Source organism: Solanum stenotomum, chromosome 6 (genome assembly GCF_019186545.1).
Source record: "Solanum stenotomum isolate F172 chromosome 6, ASM1918654v1, whole genome shotgun sequence".
Lineage (NCBI taxonomy): Eukaryota > Viridiplantae > Streptophyta > Magnoliopsida > Solanales > Solanaceae > Solanum > Solanum stenotomum.
This window is the reverse complement of record NC_064287.1, coordinates 47465880-47485514: the sequence shown is the minus strand read 5'-3', so window position 1 is coordinate 47485514 and position 19635 is coordinate 47465880. Positions and strand designations below refer to the sequence as shown.

The 19635-nt window shown below is 34.9% G+C and overlaps 1 protein-coding gene across 2 annotated transcripts; it reads left to right on the top strand.

The window, feature by feature from the left end:
- Nucleotides 1-1220: 1220 nt before the first annotated feature.
- LOC125867827 (phospholipid-transporting ATPase 3-like) lies at nt 1221-17668 on the top strand. Of its 2 annotated transcripts, XM_049548408.1 has the most exons (27): nt 1221-1745; nt 3590-3655; nt 4190-4251; nt 4624-4705; nt 4862-4972; nt 6607-6684; nt 6853-6949; nt 7593-7699; nt 7989-8054; nt 8394-8515; nt 8605-8689; nt 8784-8861; nt 8962-9078; nt 9220-9366; nt 9444-9548; nt 10332-10474; nt 11233-11334; nt 11424-11487; nt 11561-11773; nt 13817-13982; nt 14068-14147; nt 14232-14471; nt 14927-15148; nt 15230-15397; nt 15509-15868; nt 15946-16052; nt 17066-17668. In XM_049548408.1, the coding sequence occupies exons 1-27, from the start codon at nt 1575-1577 to the stop codon at nt 17370-17372; spliced, it is 3666 nt and encodes a 1221-aa protein (XP_049404365.1). In that variant the 5' UTR covers nt 1221-1574; the 3' UTR covers nt 17373-17668. The 2 variants fall into 2 exon arrangements, with proteins under 2 accessions (XP_049404365.1, XP_049404366.1); XM_049548409.1 differs by lacking the exon at nt 1221-1745 and having other exon boundaries at nt 4195-4251.
- The last annotated feature ends 1967 nt before the right edge of the window (nt 17669-19635 follow it).

Below are 19635 nucleotides of genomic sequence, written 5' to 3'. Positions count from 1 at the left end.
GTATTTATTAAACTAATGTTATTAATTATGCTTTAATAATTTAAATCTAAATTGATTTGATTTTTTTAATTTTTTATGTAGTTATTTAATAAAAAAAATATTAAAAGGAAATAATACGATTTTCTTTATTTGTTAGAATAATTAAATATATATATTTTTTTTAATATAAAGCCAAGTAGAAATGAAAATTGACGACACCTTAACCAACACGATGTTTACGATTAGAAAAAAGCCAATAACTGCTACGTACCAGAAAATTTCAACGGTCTTTCAGTTACAATGCACCTTGTGCGCACGTTAGCACTACGGAAACGTCATTGTTTCTTGCCAAGTCCTTGCTTTTAATAATAATAAAATAATAATAATAATAATAATAATAATAATAATAATTCAGTTCCCTATACATACTGAAATATAGAAATAGGAAGCCGAGCAATTTCAAGTGAATTTATTTCAAGATAGGATGAGAAAAAATGAATTTGATTAATTCAATAAAAAATAGGGAAATTTGCTAGGCAAGCTGTTGTTTCATATGGAATATAAATTAATTTTGCTTATAAGACAGAAATTTAAGATAATTACAATGAACCTCTAATCAAGTAATAAGCAAAAGTTAGAATTAATATTTAATCGATCATAGAAACAAAATTATTTTTATTAATATATTTCAAAATATGACTAGTATGGTTCTTAGCTAAATACAATGCTACTTTTTCTTTTGGTCAAAATAAAGCAAGATCCTTGCCATCTTCCTTCATACAATGCCTACATAGTTTATATATACTTACTATAAAATTATAATTTTATAATTTTCTTCAAACTTCTCCTCTATATTCAAAGAGTTGGAAATTTTAAAATCAGATTAAACAATATAAAAATTATCTTTATTTTGTAATTTAATAGTTTACTACACATATTAATAGACCTAATAAGAATTGTTTTTATTTATTTGATTTGGACTAAATTAATAACTTTTAAAATATATTACAATTCACTTCTATCTTCTTATTTGTACATTAAGAAAGAACCAAATCAAATCAAAACGCATAAATTAAATACCATTTCGATCATTTTATCGTTCCTCCTTTATTTAAAGTTGATATACAAAATATCTCACGTGAATTTCTATAGGTAAAATTGAGAAAATATATACAAAACAATTAATATTTCCTTTTTTCTTTTCTTTTCCTTTTTCGTTTTTTTCCCCAAAAATATTCTCTTCTTCAACGCGGTTAAGAAAATGGGAAAAAAAGAAAAATGGTTGAGAAGTCCTTGATGCCTATGAAGAAGAAACGTTTGAATTTATGAAAAATTCAACATTTGAAAACTCATCTTCTTCAACTTCCTTCAACTTAATTCACAATTTCAAAATATACGAAGAAGAAGAGGAGGAGGAAGAAGAAGAATTGCACCGGCGACGACGTAGTTCCGGCGAAATCGGTATAATTGTAGACGGAGACTAATCTGTCCGGTGATAACAACGAAGAAGGCGAAGACTGTAGGTTTCCGGTGGAGATCAAAGCGTTTGTGTTCGTTCAGAGAAGAGATATTTGTTCCGCCGAGATCAGAGAAGGATGCCGGGAGGATGGAGAGGATCTGGATCGGCGGGAGGTGCAGATGCAGCGATGAGGAATCGTATTGCTTCTTCTAAAAATATTCGTCTCGGTAAAGTACAACCACAAGCACCTGGTCATCGAACCGTGTTTTGTAATGATCGTGATGCAAATGCTCTCGCCAAATTCAAGGTTTTTTTTATTTCCTATTCTTAGTTATTGTTAAAGTTTTTGTTTTTTTGCTTATTATGATCAAATGCGTTGGTTTAGAATGGTGCATGTGGGTTTAGAATTTGCAATGTTTTGAGTTTGCTGTGTTTCTGGGTTTATGATGAATAAAGTAGTTTTTTTGATGAATGGAGAATGAAGGAATAGTGAATCAGTTATTCAAAATGACTTGGTGTTTCATTATGAACTCTTTTCATTTCATTTACTTGCCTAATTATGGTACTATATGTTTTTGAAACAGTGATAATCTGAAGTTTTGTTTTATTTGTGTGTTTATCATCAAATCAAATGCATGGGTTAGGAATGGTGAATACTGGTCTAGGATTTGGTCGATGGGTAAGGACTTGAAATGTTTGAGTTTACTGTGTTTTCTGGGGTTTTACAAAAAGGAAACTCCGGTGCACTAAGTTTCCGCTACCCTCGTGTTGGGGGAAGGATCGGATTACATTGGTTCTATTGTGTGTGGCCTTATTTTGAATTTCTGTACGAAACTGCTTTCACTTTTTGACCCATGGTCTCCTGGGTACATTATGACAACTTTGTAACAAAAAGGCTCCTTTTCAATAACTGGAAAATGATGGATAGGTAGATACTACTTGGAAACTCCATTTTGTTTCTACTTGCGCACATAATTTTTGGTTCTGTTAATTGTATTTGTATTTGTATTTTCTTAATCAAATACATTGTTTTATAATGGTGGACTTCGTTACATGGATTTGTTTATGAGTATTGGAAACGTGGAAGGTATTCAGTATGGTGTGTCTAGGTTTTTACCATTTTTAGTATGTTCTTCAAGAATTTGCATGAAGTACCAAAACTGTTATCATACCAATTCAACATGGCTACATCAAGGCAAATGAAGAATCCATGAAATATCAATTGCTTATTATCCGTATTGCATTCTAGCCACACGTGTAGCTGCTTATTATAAATTAGTTTTAGCACTTAATGATTATCAATTATGTACAATCAACTTACTTAAACAGGCTCTAAATCCTTCTTTCCTTTTTCCTTTACTAGCATGCTTTTAGTTGCTGCAAACTACAGGATGTATTTGGGTACTCCAAGCAATTTCTAGTTTAATCCATGTTTCTCATTGCTTTTTAGATTTTGTGGTGTTTCTTGTATGTGCTGTTTTTTAATACATCAGGTTTTACCTATGATTTACAACTTACACATGCAATGAGACTAGACAATTTTCTGCTGCTATTTTGTTTTTACTACTTAAATTTCATCCCAAGGGTGTCTAGCCGAGTCCTTGTTGGTAACTTTATCTGATTACAGAGAAACAATGAAAATGTCATCGCATTCTTATATGGATTAGCTGTTACTTATGTCCTCAAACCAGTGCTGTTAAATCATTTAGAATGTATTTTGAAAGTGTGCTCATCTTCCTGTGGAGCTCATTGTTGATGTAAGTCAACTATCCAAGTGAATTTGACATAGGAGAAAAAAGGAAACATGTAGTTCAGTTTCTTTGTCTGTGAATCTTCCAAGGTCCACTAGGAAGCAATTTAAACTTGCCTTAACACTGACAAAGATCACTTAATTGTTTTATCAAGAAAGCTCTCAAAGTTAAGCTGCGTAATGAAGTCCATATAAAAATAGTTTTCAGTTTCGTTGTCTGTGAAGAGATAAATTGTAAGCAACAAAACTTGCCTTGCACTGATCAGGGTCACTTAAATCCTTTATGAAGGAGCTCCCAAATGCTGTCTAGTGCTGTCCATATACAATCACGTTCCATTATATTCCTTATAAGTGTTAAATTGCACCTGAGCCAATGTGGTGAATTCCTTTTTCCTTTTCAGGGAAATTCTGTGTCGACTACAAAGTATGACGTCATAACATTCTTGCCAAAAGGGTTATTTGAACAGGTAAATTATTTTATCTCCCATACTGTGTACTGTTTTTTCTTTCAGCCATTTAATTTCTCTCTATCTCTACCAAGCTTAAACTGTAAGTTTTAGTTCGTAAGTTGGAAACTTCCCAGAAATACAAAATTTAGTCAAATCAGGTCTACATGGCTTATTATACAGGATGTTTAATACAGAGGTCACATGATCCTGCAATAACTCCCTGGAAGGACCAAATCATGTATGCCATGTTGAAATATATCAACAGAGGATGTAGAGAGATGTTTCTTGAGTAGCTATAAAGATTTGAAGTAGGTTCATACATGCAATGTGGTACTGGTGTGGTGAAGAGAAAGCTCATGAAAAACTAGAATAAGATATAGTGCCACTGTATCTATTTAAAAAAAGAAAAGCAGTAAAAATGTTTCCTCTCTTTAGATTAGTTATTACATAGCCGTAAGTATGGATGAAGAGCCCAATTAGCTGTATTATTCAATGCTTGTTTTTTTCTATTATCTTCATCTTATCTCTTCACCCTTCTTCTTATACTGACAGTTCAGGCGGGTGGCTAATCTGTATTTCCTTATGATCTCAATTTTGTCATGCACTCCAGTCAGGTACGTGAATTTCTGTTATCTCCATGTATTATGTGGGTTAACTTATCCTCTCTATTTTGTCTCCCCAAACACCAAAAAGTTAAAAGGGGGATGTGCTCATGAGAGTAAGTGGGGGAAACCTTCTTCTTAAAAAAAAAAAAGTAATTGGGGGATTACTGTATCACGAGAAATGAAAATTGAGCCTATAATAAGAAAATTTCTCTTTATTTTGGTGATCTGGTGATAAAAATCATCTTGCAAATTGTTTTAGGAGCATTCTCACAAAAAAGGAAAAGCATTCTAAAAAATTGTTTTACAAGTGAATCGGTACATTGTATTAGATGAGCTATGCTTCCTGTGTATTTACTTCTGAAAAGTGTTGCTGTAATGCAGTCCTGTAAGTCCTATAACAAATGTGCTTCCTTTGAGCTTGGTGCTTCTTGTCTCTCTTATTAAGGAGGCTTGGGAGGATTGGGTGAGTACTGTTGCTCCTTTTCCTTCATACTTATAATTCGTAAAATGCCATTTTTATGACATTCTTAAGATAGACTAACAGACTACTGGGTTTTCCCTTTTGCATTTGACCTATTCACTTACATTTTCTTTTCTTATTCCTTTGATACTATTGCAGAAGCGTTTTCAGAATGACTTGTTAATTAACAAAACTTCTATAGACATGTTTCAAGATCAGCAATGGGTCAGTGTACCTTGGAAGAAGTTGCAAGCTGGAGATATTGTGAGAGTAAGTGTATTTACAAAGCAGTCATTGCAATTATATTCTCTCTTTTGCTTTAGGGTTTGTAGGGTAGATGGCGTTCTGTTCAATATCCAACAAGCTATGCAGCTTTCTTGGCTGAGCTCTTTTGTTTGTGGCTCTCATTATCAACTTTTGTTTTGTCTGTATTCTGACATAAGACATCTTTTGTTAGCTTGTTATGTGAAGGTTATCTTCTGTTACTTTGTTATTATGTTAATGGCTATTTCACATGGACCTGTATCTGTTTTTAATTATCAATTATGTATTCAACAGGGGTCCAATCATGTCTTAGAAGCTTCTTCTCTGCTTTGACTGATCCATATATACCAGTTTCCTAGTTGACTGACATGTTTGGAGATAGTACTAGGGTAACCCAAGTAAATGGAATTTACAGACGATATCAGTTATAATAAAAAGAAGTATTGGAATGCACATGTTTATTGTTGTCATTTTGTTGAGCAACATATTACTTTTTCCCAACTCTAATGACTCTTTGATCTCATAGTTTCAGAAGAGATTTTATTCTGATCATAAATCTGGAGAGACATCCAAGTTCCAACTACTTTAGGTTCAATCAAAAAAGCATCTAGCTAATCAAATTTTATTTAGTAAATGCTTTAATAAGAGGTAGGAGAGTGTGGTCGTATACCAGCAAAAGAAGCAACATTCTACTTGCAGTTTTGGAAAGAGGTTGTTTCCACTCCTCAAACTCTTGAACTAAGTCATCAAAGGAGAAAGTTTGTATTAAGTCAAAGCTGTGTGGATATGCTTCTTTTTGCATAAATGTGAGAATCTGCTGTTGATGATGTCAGAGATGGATGTCTGGTTGTGACACCAGTTAGTCACATGCATGGATTTTTTAAATGCTGGTTTTGAATGAGCTATGTTGGTGGCTATAGCTAATTACTATAATATATGAATTCATATTACTGTACATTTCTCTCTTGGTGGATGGATTCACATGCATTGCGGAAGATGCTGAATAGTTGGTACTGGCATCCTCTTAATCTCTTTTGAGAAAGATGCTAGACTATTGATTTACCTGCCCCTTACTGGCATTAGCTCTACTCCATCCTTGGTTGAGCATTGCCATGTTACAGACCAAAAATCCTCTATTTAATGAGCTCCAAAACTGCATTGTGAATAGAGGCAGACCTACCTAATCATAAATTTAAGATTGTCTTCTCATTATATGGAATTGGTAGAACACAATTCAAGAATGCTGTTTTACACATAATTAAACAAAACCTAAGATAAATACTGAAATACTTCATTTACTGAAGGAGCGGTAAGCTCTAGTAGCTGATAACTTTGAATCTAATCTCTAAAATTTATAATGGTTAAGTCCGTATATTTGTGGGGTTGAATCTGAAGAGTTATAGACAGACACTGATCTGCTTGTTCAGCTCAGTCAGTGAGCTCCTACCTTAGGGATATGACTATCTGGCTTTACTCTTTCTCTCTTAAGAAAATTTTACGGGAAGGAATTCAAATTTGCTTCTCAGAAATATTTGCAGTACTTAACAGAATTTGTTTTGTGAAAGTTTGACAAAATATAGGAAATACTCTTTATTTCAATGAAGAGTTTAAGGTGGTATAAGCTGGCTATTCTTGTGCAGGTTAAGCAGGATGAGTTCTTTCCAGCAGATCTTCTTTTTCTTGCCAGCACAAACCCTGATGGGGTCTGCTATATTGAGGTTGTACTTGGTCTGCATCAATACAATCTTTTTTAATTTCCTCTTGTGACAAAAAACTAGCTTGGTCTAGTTTATTTCGGAAGGAATAATTTTTTACATCATAAATGAATGCATTGGTCTCTTATCTCTACAATCTTTCTCTCTTTATTTCTACATGAATTACCACAGACTGCAAATTTGGATGGTGAAACTAATTTAAAGATCAGAAAAGCACTAGAGAAAACCTGGGATTATGTGACTCCCGATAAAGTTTCTGGATTTACAGGTTGGTCTTCTGTGCAGCTGCAGCTCAGTCTAATGTCTCTGCACAATCATGCATGTATGTGAAGTTTCTGATGTCCAAATGCCATCATCCTAAATTGCAAACATTTTATTGTAATTTAGCATCTGAAATAGGCATGCAATTCCTTCAATCGATCTTTCTCCTTCTTTTCCTGTTTCCTAAGCATCAGATTAGGTAGAACCAACAACAACCATCAGAATTGGTGAAACATGCCTTTTGATGTTATCTTGATTACAGACTTTTAACACCAATAGTGTTTTAATTTTATTTACTTAGCATGTAAGTTCAGTAGGTCATACACTGTTGAATACTTATCTTCTGACATTGGTGTTAAAAGTTGAACAATTGTTAACATGCTGTCCACATAATGTCAACACAGACTCATGTTTAAATATATGTTACTGCAAACGATCAAGTTATAATATTTAGATTGGTAACTTATCTGTGATCTCCTGCAGATGCTGATCAACAGATATGCTATTGGTTTATCGTTTATATCACATAATGATGATCTTGTTACGTTACATCTTAAGTGAAATCTTCACTCTTTGATTCTAATGCACACACGGATATTCCTTTGATGGATGTTGTGTATGATGTTTCCTTTCACGTTTCTTATTTCCAGGAGAAGTACAATGTGAGCAACCTAATAACTCATTATACACTTTTGCTGGCAATCTGATAATTCAAAAGCAAACCTTGCCACTCGGTCCAAATCAACTTCTATTAAGGGTACCTAGTCTTTTCCCGTGTTCTTATTTTTCTTCTTTTGTTGCTCTCTCTCTCTCTCTCGTGTTCTTACAATATACTGTGATAAGTACTATCAAATCGGAAAACTTATGGTTTATTGATTCTTATTGGTGGTTCATGATAAGATGACCTGCGGCCTTGTCTTTTCCATTTTGTGCATTACATTTGGAGTTGCTATGCTGTTTTGCGATACTTCTTCTCTGATGCAGAGAAAGTATACTTGTTGAATTTGCTTAGTGTTTTCCTTCTTGATATTATCTCTATTTTACAGGGCTGCAGCTTGAGAAACACACAGTATCTTGTTGGGGCTGTCATTTTCACAGGGCATGAAACAAAGGTATCAATTCTGTATTTTAACTTATAAGCTACCACACTCATATACACTATCTCTCTCTTTCTCTGCCCCTCTCCCTCTTTTATTTTTCTTCTTGGGACCACAGGTTCATTTTGCTGGCCATACTTAAAAAATAATTTAAAAAAGTAGGTTACTCATGCCATTAAGTAGTTCAGTAACAATTCTAGTCTATTCATGGATATTTTTGTGTAAAGATTTAGGAACATCCTGTCTTCGATGAATATTCATTTGGGTTATATTTATCGCTTTGCTTTGTGACCTGAGTTTTCCTTTGCTTAGGTTTATATTCTAAGTAAATTGTCAACTGCGTTTTCACTGCAGGTTATGATGAATTCCATGAAGATTCCTTCCAAGAGAAGCTCTTTGGAGAAGAAACTTGATAAGCTTATTTTAACTCTTTTTAGTGTTCTCTTCAGCATGTGTCTATTGGGAGCTATATGCAGGTTCGATTAGTTTCTACAACCTACCTGCCAATTTAGAACACTGCTTTATATTCCCATCAGTGTTGAAAAGGTTGCTTGGATCTTTGCAGTGGTGTATTCATAAATAAGAAATATTTTTATTTACGGTTTGAAAGCAGCTCAGACGCACAATCCAATCCTGACAATAGATTTGTGGTAACTATTTGATTCTCGACTTGCAGAACTTCTCAGTGTTTCTTCGGTCTTTTCTTGGTATTTGTTTCTAATTGCTCTTTTGTTTTGTGCTCAGGTTGCTGCTTTGACCATGTTCACCTTAATCACTCTCTATTCACCAATTATTCCCATCTCTCTCTATGTCTCTGTTGAGGTGGATCTTATGGGAGTTTTTGTTGTTGTATTACGCAGAATTTTGATTTTGAAGTATCTTTTTCTCCTTTTCTCATCTTCTCTCTGGTTTTCACTTACAGATGGTTAAGTTTATTCAATCCACAAAGTTCATCAACAATGACTTACACATGTACCATGCTGAGAGTAACACCCCTGCACAGGCTAGGACATCTAATTTGAACGAGGAACTTGGGCAGGTACTTTTGAGTCAGTGACTAGAAGTATGGTGAAATTAATTTGCTCGCAATGCAATGTGTCCTTGTTTACCCTTGACTCTAGTTTATGCTGTGTTTTTAACTTTCAATCTCGAATCATTGATCATTGATCTCTACGGGTAGGTGGAATACATATTTTCTGACAAAACTGGAACTCTTACGAGGAACTTGATGGAGTTCTTCAAGTGTTCTATTGGAGGAGAGATATATGGCAGTGGTATTACTGAAATTGAGATGGGAACTGCACAACGAAGTGGAACAAGAGTTGAGGTAAACAGCCTTTAAGTTAGGGATAATGTATTAAAGGATTCATGGCTTTGCATTGTGTTGATTTAGAGAATTGATAGGTACAAAATTCATCAAACGAGGCACGAGAAAAAGGTTTCAATTTTGATGATGCTCGGCTGATGCGAGGTGCCTGGAGGAATGAACCTCATCCTGATTCATGCAAGGTATATTATTGAATTATCATGGTGGAACAAAATCACGAAAATCAGTTGGTTTGTGCCTGAGTGTCTGTTTAAACAATGAAATATCATTAACTTGCTGTTAAAGAAAACACCAGAAAGTTACTGCTGTTGTAGTGAATTGCCCCTGTCTCTTTTGTTTATTTTTAGGACCTTTTTTGTTATTGTTAACCTAGTTACTGAAATCAGATATAGCTGAAGTGTAAGTCACACTGTTAAGTAAATTAAAAACTTCTATTCCTATCCTCTGGTTTATGCTTTTTTGATACTTAGTTATTTCTGTGTCCTTCATTGATATTTGTATGCAACTCATTGCGGTATTGATTTCCTTTCTCTTTCCTTGGCCTTAAACTCAATGCCCATCTTGATAGTGATTGTTGTTTCCTTTTATATGAGGAACATGTTGGGGCCATATATTAAGGAAAAGGTGAACATTTATGTAAAGTTATAAACAACTCCTAGATATAAACTCAATGCCCGTCTTTCCCGCATTATCAAGAGAAGACATGATAAACTGATAAAGATTGTTGTTTCCTTCTATATGGGGAATATGTTGGGCCCATATATTAAGGAAAAGGTGAACAGTTATAACAACTTTTATAAATGGATTTTTCTTGGGAATATATAACTCGGTTAGTAACTTTTGCATGTGAATATTCCATTCACATTAGAGTTGATATGGTGCAAACTTTCACAAAAATGCTGTCTGATTTCTTATTTAGCACTCACAGACCTCTAACCTAACAATGACCAAGGTTGTTTGTTCAGGAATTTTTCAGATGCCTTGCAATATGTCATACCGTGCTTCCTGAAGGTGAGGAGACCCCAGAAAAAATACGATATCAGGCAGCTTCTCCTGATGAGGCTGCTTTGGTTGCAGCAGCAAAGAACTTTGGCTTCTTCTTTTACAAGTGCGTGGATACTTACAATTTTAGTTTTCCCTATCAGAAAGATAAAGTAGAATTTATGCTGCTGGAAGTGATATAATTCCGTTGTGAATCTGTTAATAATGTGAATATATATGGAAGCCTAGGAGGTAACTAACATAGATAATTTGGCTGAAAGACTTGAGCATTACTGTTTTCTCCAAGTCTAAGTGGTGAGACCAATGACCATTGTATGGTAGAGTGCATGTAAACTTGTGCTTTTAAATCTTGTTCTTAATTTCTTTAGGCATGGAAAGAAGAGATTCAAATTGAAAGTGAAATTCTGTTTCTGGTGCTAACTATTAAAAACATTTACAGAATATTCTGTTGCACTAACTATAAGTCCAAGAATAGTCCAGGTTAGATAAGGATAATAATTACCATTTTGGTGGGTGGTTGACTTGTTTGTAGTGGGGGTAGGAGAATTAAATTGTAGAGTGAACAGAGAATGGAGAAATCTAGTGATGGCTTGAACTTATTATTTGGCATTTATTTTCTTGAGGTGTCAACTTTTTAATCGCATGCTATTTTTCTGGGTGGAAGACTAGGTAAGAGACTATTATTGGTATTTGATTGATTGAAAGAGTAATTATCTGGTAGATCAGTTAGCAGAAGTCATTGTCTGCTAATACATAGTTAAGGTATCAAATTATGTGAAGAGTTGGGTTTGCTTATTTTGTATCATTATTACTGCTTGCTATTCTATTTGTTTCTGGTCCGCTGTTAAATTTACACTTTTACAGGCGTACTCCAACATTGATTTATGTGCGTGAATCACACGTTGAGAGGATGGGACAGATTCAAGATATTCCCTATGAGATTTTGAATGTCCTTGAATTCAACAGGTGTTTGGACTTTCTCACTTTCTATGTGCATTATCTGTGTGATGGTATGAGCTATGAGGTTTGACTGTTATCCTTATTTTTGTATTCAGTACGAGAAAGCGTCAGTCTGTTGTATGTCGCTATCCTGATGGTAGATTGGTACTCTATTGCAAGGTAAGCACTTACAAAGAAGGATATTTTACTTGGATTACTTGCTAGAAAATATCAGACGACCTTCTTTTGACAGGGTGCAGATAATGTTATTTATGAGAGGTTGCGTGATGGAGAAGGTGATTTGAAGAAAAGAACTAGAGAGCACTTGGAGCAATTTGGTGCTGCTGGACTTCGTACACTTTGCTTGGCTTATAGAGATCTAAACCCTGATTTGTACGAAAGTTGGAATGAAAAATTCATTCAAGCAAAATCTTCTATTCGAGATCGAGAAAAGAAACTGGATGAGGTGTGTATCTGTAATTCACACTGCTGTTATATTTTCCTTATATTACCTTATCAAAAGAAAACACTGCTGTTGTATTTTCCATATTTGTTACATTTAGGAGATCTTTTGTAATGATTGTAAATTCATTGTTTGGCAGTTAAATTCTTCTTTTCTTGAAAATCTGCTAGTCCCTTTTGGCAAGGGTTGTTTTTGTTGAGCATGTAGTCTAGAGTATCAACAGTTCCCTTCATTGTTATCCTTCCGGTTCAAGGTGCCAGACACAGATTCCAAAATTGTTTTCAAAGTATAGTTTGATGTATTCCAGAGAACGGCTGATGTAAATGAAACTTCATTAATAGCTTATTAGTAATGCCCCCAACGCCTTTGGTCTAGTGGTACGAGCACAGCTTGTGAGGTGTGAGTTAGGACTAAGGAACACGTCACAAGTTCGTACCCTGACGCTAACAAAAGCCTGGTATTTAAGTGGAGAAGGGTAGAGGGTGGGCCCAATATCCACCAAGATTCAAACCGTGCACTAGCGACCCTCAGGGATTTCTCAGTTATCAAAAGAAGAAGAAGAAGAAGCTTATTGGTATCAGACTAACAGTTCATAGAAGATTTCAGGTATTGTTGCCAACTGTTATCAGCTGTAACAATATTCTTAAATCTTATGAGTATAATGGATGGAGGTTGTATATTAAGAGATACATTTTTGATGATTCATTAATAATGATGCTGGTTGTTATCACTATGTACTCAAAGCTTACTACCGAGAGATGTGGTGGGATGGTTGAGATTTATTCCCAAGCCCTAGGAATGGAAAACTTTTATTGTATGGAGCACTTTATCCACTTAGTGGTCCTACTCGGTATGAATCTGGATTAGTTGACCAGTGGGCTTCGAATACCATGGTTAATACCCCTAGACTATCGGAATCGGGTCATGGGGCGGGTCAAATAAAGGGGTGAAGGTGGGGTTTTAATTTCAGCAAATAGATATCTGCCACGTAATAAATAATAATAATAATAAAAATTGATTTAAGAAAAGTCTGTTAATTTTAAGGGCAAAAGTGAGCCAAAAGCCCAAAATGGTGAATGGAGGGTATTTTTAGCAAAATAGATGAACGGAGGGTATATTTAAACCTTTTCCGATAATCAAGGGGTATTTTTGGTCCTTTTACCGATAAAAGAATTACTTGGCCAGTGGGCTTCGGATAACAGATGGTTAATAAGCAATAAAAGAATGTACTGTAGCTTGGAGCTCTTTTTTCTCTCCTCTCTTTTCATTAAAAGAAGGTATGATATTATCCCTTATAGCACCGAGTTACTGTAGTTTTGCAGATATATACAAGCTGAAAAGAGCAACCGTTGTTAGAAATGGAGGGAGTTGATAAAATCTAACACTCATCTACATTGTTCACATTTTGAAGATCAAACCAAAAAAAAAAAAACGAGAGGAGTATTCAGTTGATGCACCGAGGAGCTTCTTCCTTCAAAGCATCTGTTGTATCTTGCTATCCGTAACACCTACAGAATGCACATAGCTATAGCCATAAGTTCCTCCTGTTCTTCTGGATCTTTGTTCCCTTCCAGCACCAAAGAACATGTTTTAACTCCTTTGGTCCATCTTAAGATGAACAGAACCAGGTTTCACAATTCCTTGGCAACCAAGCAATGAATAAAAAAGATGGCTTACTGAATCTGTCTCCCTTTCATGCAATAGCACTTGTTGCACAGAGAGATAATCCTTTTCAATATATTATCCTTCCCAAGGAACAATCACCCAAATCAAGCCACCTTATGGGAACTTTAGTTCTCCAGATAGCCTTCCATGGCCAGTCTACTGTTGGTGTAGCATTTAGTGCCCTTGTAGACAGACTAGATAGGATATACTCCTTTGCTCTCTGTTCACCACAGAGTGTCTTTTCTTCAGCCACCCAGTTTAATCCTCCTCTCCCTAAAGCTCTTCTTCTTTTACTTTACTTCATCCAGAATTTTACTGGTGGTTAAGATTTAAGTGCTTCTTTACGTGTCATTATTTTTCTAAATGTGTAGCTTTACGCAGGTGTCAGAACTGATAGAAAAGGATCTTGTCTTGATTGGATGCACTGCTATAGAAGACAAGCTTCAAGAGGGTGTACCTGCCTGCATAGAGACTCTTTCAAGGGCTGGAATTAAGATTTGGGTGCTTACTGGGGATAAACTGGAAACAGCAATAAACATTGCTTATGGTTGGTATAAGTAATAGGCAGTCTACAATTTGTTGATAATTACTTTCCGTGTACTATCTTATCCTGATTCACTTGTGTATTGCAGCATGCAATTTGATCAATAATAGCATGAAGCAATTTGTTATTAGCTCAGAAACTGATGAAATCAGAGAAGTGGAAGAGAGAGTGAGCACTGAGCAGCATTTCTTGATTTTATTGTTTGTCAGTTGACAAATCCACAACATTTAACAATTACTTGTTTTTCACAAGGGTGACCAAGTGGAGCTTGCTCGTTTTATGAAAGATACAGTCAAGAATGAGCTGAGGAGATGTTATGACGAAGCGCAGGAGCTTCTCCATTCAGCATCTAGACCAAAGTTAGCGCTAGTAATTGATGGGAAGGTCTTAATGTATGCCTTAGACCCAAGTCTTCGTGTAATGTTGTTGAATTTGAGCTTGAATTGCAGTGCAGTGGTTTGCTGTCGTGTTTCTCCTTTACAGAAAGCTCAGGTGAGGTCCTTAGGCCTCCTTGGAAATTGTCTAACTGGCTTGTGGTTTCTTCACGTCAAAATGTGTTTTTAACTATAAACATGGATGGAGTCACCAATTTTTATCTGTCCCTTTCATGAAATGGGAGCATTCTTAGTTTGTCTGTCACATCTGCCTGGCAGCTCAAAAGTTTATACGCATTATAATATGTTTGATCAAATCTGTTCCTTATCTCACTGTATCACTTTGTAATAACATTAGCATATTTGTATGTCTTGAAATGCTCTTTTGGGGTTTACATTTCATTATCAACAATTTTGGTTTCTTCAAGAGGCACCATTACAGTTCAGAGTTTTGGTGATATTCTTGGAAGTTACAAATAAAAGATACTGTAATGTTTGTGAAGTTAGGATGAGCTTTTTGATTGTCAAAACTTGTAGGCAGAAGACATTTATCAACTTCCCAATTGCTTTCAGGTAACCAGCTTGGTTAGGAAGGGGGCTCAGAGAATTACACTTAGTATTGGTGATGGTGCTAATGATGTGAGTATGATTCAAGCTGCTCATGTTGGTGTTGGAATAAGTGGACAGGAAGGAATGCAAGCAGTGATGTCTAGTGATTTTGCAATAGCTCAGTTCCGCTTTCTCACCGATTTATTGCTTGTCCATGGACGCTGGTCATATCTTAGAATATGCAAGGTTTACCTTCATCTGGTCTGCTGTGTGCAAGTTTTTATGATCTGTACGGGTAGTTATGTGATCTGGAAGTTTTATGTGCAGGTGGTGACTTATTTCTTTTACAAGAATCTGATGTTTACACTCACTCAGTTCTGGTTTACCTTCGGCACTGGATTCTCTGGTCAAAGGTTCTATGATGATTGGTTCCAGTCTCTCTACAATGTGATCTTCACAGCGCTTCCTGTTATTATTCTTGGGCTTTTTGAGAAGGTATCTGATTTTTTTCAGTTTTGTCAGCTTTAGGGATGTATGACAGTGATGACTGTTTCTCTAACTACGATGCAGTTTCTTGTTGCTTATACACATCTATTGTGCATTTAGGATGTCAGTGCATCTCTCTCCAGGAAATATCCTGAGTTATACAAAGAAGGAATTAGAAATACATTCTTCAAATGGAGAGTTGTGGCTACCTGGGCTTTTTTTGCAGTATATCAATCATTAATCTTGTATAATTTTGTAACCTATTCGAGTACGAAGGGAATAAATTCATCTGGCAAGATGTTTGGCCTATGGGATGTCAGTACAATGGCCTACACCTGTGTTGTTGTAACTGTCAATTTGCGTCTCCTTATGATGTGCAACACAATTACAAGATGGCATCACATTAGCGTTGGAGGGAGCATATTATTGTGGTTCATTTTTGTCTTTATCTACTCGGGTATCCACTTGCACAAAGAACAGGTGAGTTTCCGCACATGTTTTGGTAGGTTCCTAAGATCAATTCACTTTCTAACGTGGTTGATTTGTATTCATCACAGGAGGGTATCTATTTAGTTATCATTGTTCTGATAAGCACATTATATTTCTACCTCGCGCTGCTTCTTGTACCAGTTGCTGCACTTTTTGTTGACTTCCTATATCAGGGGTAAGTCTCTGGAGTAAATTTTCTTAAACTACTTGTAATTAATATCATGTATTACATTGCAGCATAGCATATTTTGCTAGATTGTTCTTTTATTTAAAATCTTCCAAATTCACAAATAGGCTGCCTCTCAAGGATATATATCTGTCGAAATAAAACTGTGAATAAATTTTTTAATTCACAACGTACTGACTGCTGAAATATCTGAAAGCAATTGCATTCCCCACAGGAAAACGTGTCCCCATAATTAATGCCAGCAAATTTGCGAAAAATCTTGTTCCACGAGTCATCTTTATGTCTAACGACTTTATTTTCATTTCACTCACTTTTCACATGGAAGGTCATTGTACGACCAATATTTGTTATTTCTCCTTTGCCTTGTTCTGCCTCAAGGAGTGTCACTCTGTTTTACTGATTATGATTCTATGAAAGCTGCACCAGAACTTCTTGACCTTAATATTGTGTTTAAGGAACGAGGAACAGATGACAGTTAGCAGAGATGCAATATCCTCTATAATTTCGTCTCACTCCCATTGTCGACAAAAATCTACTTTTTGCTGTTTGTTCTCTTCTATGCTGCACATACGTGGATTTAGGATTTAAATTTTATGGGCTCAATCTTATTATATTCTTAAAATATTGGGTTCAAACATACTATTTGTCGCAATTTTAGTCAATTTTCACACACACATTTATGCTCTGGGTCAAAAATACTGGGTTCAGATGAATGAGTGTTTGAACACTCCATCCGCCACTGACGTTGCAAGGAACATGATACAGCAAGTCCTTAGGTGGCACATCCTGCTTGATACATTTAAAATAAACCTTCTGTGGTCCAATTTTTCTTTTACAAAGTGGAAGGACACGAGGAGTCGAACTCCACCAACATGGTGGATGTTTGGGAACTCACCTGTCGAACTTTATATTGACAAATTTCACTTTTCTTCTCATTTATTTATGCCATCTACTCTTGCTTCGAATCCCTAGTCAATTACTATCTAGTTGCTTTGTTTCAGGGTACAGAGATGGTTTTCCCCATATGATTATCAGATTGTTCAGGAAATTCACAAGGACGAGATCGACAACAGCAGGATTGGCTTATTGGAGATCCGTAACGAGCTCTCTCCAGATGAAGAAAGGAGATACGCCATAATGCAACTTCCTGGACAGAAATCAAAGCATACTGGTTTTGCTTTTGATTCACCCGGTTATGAGTCATTTTTTGCATCTCAGGCTGGCGTGTTGGCACCTCAAAAGGCGTGGGACGTGGCTCGGAGAGCAAGCATGATGAAATCACGGCCAAAGGCACCTAAAAAGAGCTGAGTTCCCTAAAATTTTGTACAAATTTTCTTCTTTTTCCTTTGTTCTCTCCTAGACAACTTTAACAGATACGTAGAATTAGCTGTGTACGTATTATTATTTCACTCACATTCTTCGTACCGTTTCGAGTTAATTCTACAGTTGCATATATATACTAGTTGGGTTTAGTGAGATTGTAGCAAAAAAACAACTGAGAAGAAAACAATAGAGAATGTAAATTACACATGCCAACTTCACCTTGTATCTATGTATTGATAGTTCTAATATATTTTTTTTGTATGAAACTTTATACTATACATAGATACATTAGATGACTAATCTGGAATCAATGTACAGATTACATGGAGTATTAGTGTTGGGATGCACCAAGATTAACAGTTTAATAATCAAAACTTCACAAGCAGATAGATCAAAAGTGCATAATTCTACTAAAAGTATGAATTTAAGGTAACTAAAAATTAAAAAGAAGTAATCATATTCGTCCTAACGAATAAATCCAATTATCGTCATAACTATAGATACCGATAATTTTATCCTCATATGTGAGCCCTTTGATATCAATTTGTCTCCATGTCTTTTTCTTCAAATCATATAATAAAATCGATGTTGGTGAGTCTACTATCGCGATCTCCTCCTTATCGAGGTCATGCGTATTAGTACAACAAAGTGGTGATGATAAATTTGTTGGTACTAGTTGATCTTGTAGTTGTTGCACCCATTCATCACCACTTTGTAAAATCCAAAGTTTGATTATACCATATTTTGAATAAATAACTGCTAATTTTCCCTTAATTTCTATCAAACTAAAATACCATTCTATATTAACTTGATATTCTTCATCACACCATAGTGAAATTGTTCTAATTTCTTCTGTTGTAACATTAAACTTAGCTATCTTGATTTCCGACCCGTTCGAGTTAGAACAACCAATGAAAAAATAGATAACTCCATCGATGTAAATTCCTTCTTGCATTAATGGGTGAAAATTATATGGTATAGTTTTAATCTCTTTCCATGATTCACCCAAGCCTAGAGTTAAAACCCATTGCCTTGTTGACTTTCTTGTACCGTAAAGTGTCATCAAGACTTTATGTCTTCTTTTATCCAGGTCAAAACCTAATGAATAGTGACATTGATAACTTAAATTGGTGTCTACATTTAGATGAGGAAGAAATCTTGTTTCTCTTGTATTTGGGTTGCAGATAACTGCAATCCGATAACATGAACTCCATAAGCAGAACAACCCTTTAACGTACCCAAACTTTGTATAGGGTAGGCCATTTAAATTTTCAAGTGAATTGATGCAAGCTTTGATTTGTCTTGATTTTGGGTCTAAGGTGTAGAAATTTTCTCGACCCCATATTCGTAGGAATAACTTTATTCTAGGATTAGGACGATATATTGAGTGACTATGATAGAAGTCAACAAAGTCGGGATCTATTATTAGAGAATAACATAACTTGGAAACACACTTGAAACGCATTAAAAATTTGGCAGGAAGTCTAGAGAGTATAGCAAAAATAATATCTTGAGGAATCTCCATGAGAAAGGCCATCTATTATGTTCAGCTAGTTTTTTTTTTCTTTTGGAATTTTTATGTGTATGTATCAATTATTCATCCATTTAAATAAGAATATTTCCATATACAAACTTTATTGGAAACTACTTGTTTTTCTCCTTTTCCTTCTAGAACTTGTATTGCTTTTTATTTACGATTACCATAATAAAAAGTTTAGAACAAGAACTTGAAAATAAATACGTAAAAAAAGATTTAAAAAAGGAAAGAATGAAAAAACAATAATAATAACCTAACAAAAAGAAATACTGTGCAATAATATATGATAAATAATTTTATAAATTACGTTCCAAACAAACTAGAATTACTCAAAATAATGAATTTCAATATACAGAATAAGGTCGAATATTCCAAGATTAAATTTATATTATGTTTGGTTGAAGGAATAAATTTAGAGCAACTTTCACATATAGCAAACACAAAATTCATAGTTGTATGCTATAGCAAAGTTTGCATAATTGCGCTCCATAGCAAACATATATATGTATAATTCGCTATACATATACAAAAAAACAGTTGTATAATTCGCTATACATATACAAAGAAGGCAGTTGTATAATTCGCTATACATATACAAAAGAAAGTAGTTGTATACAAAAAATCAATTGTATAATCTGTATATGTATAAAACGAGAAAAAGAGAAAGGCAAAAGAAAACTGGGCAGAGAAATATTTGTATTGTATAATTAT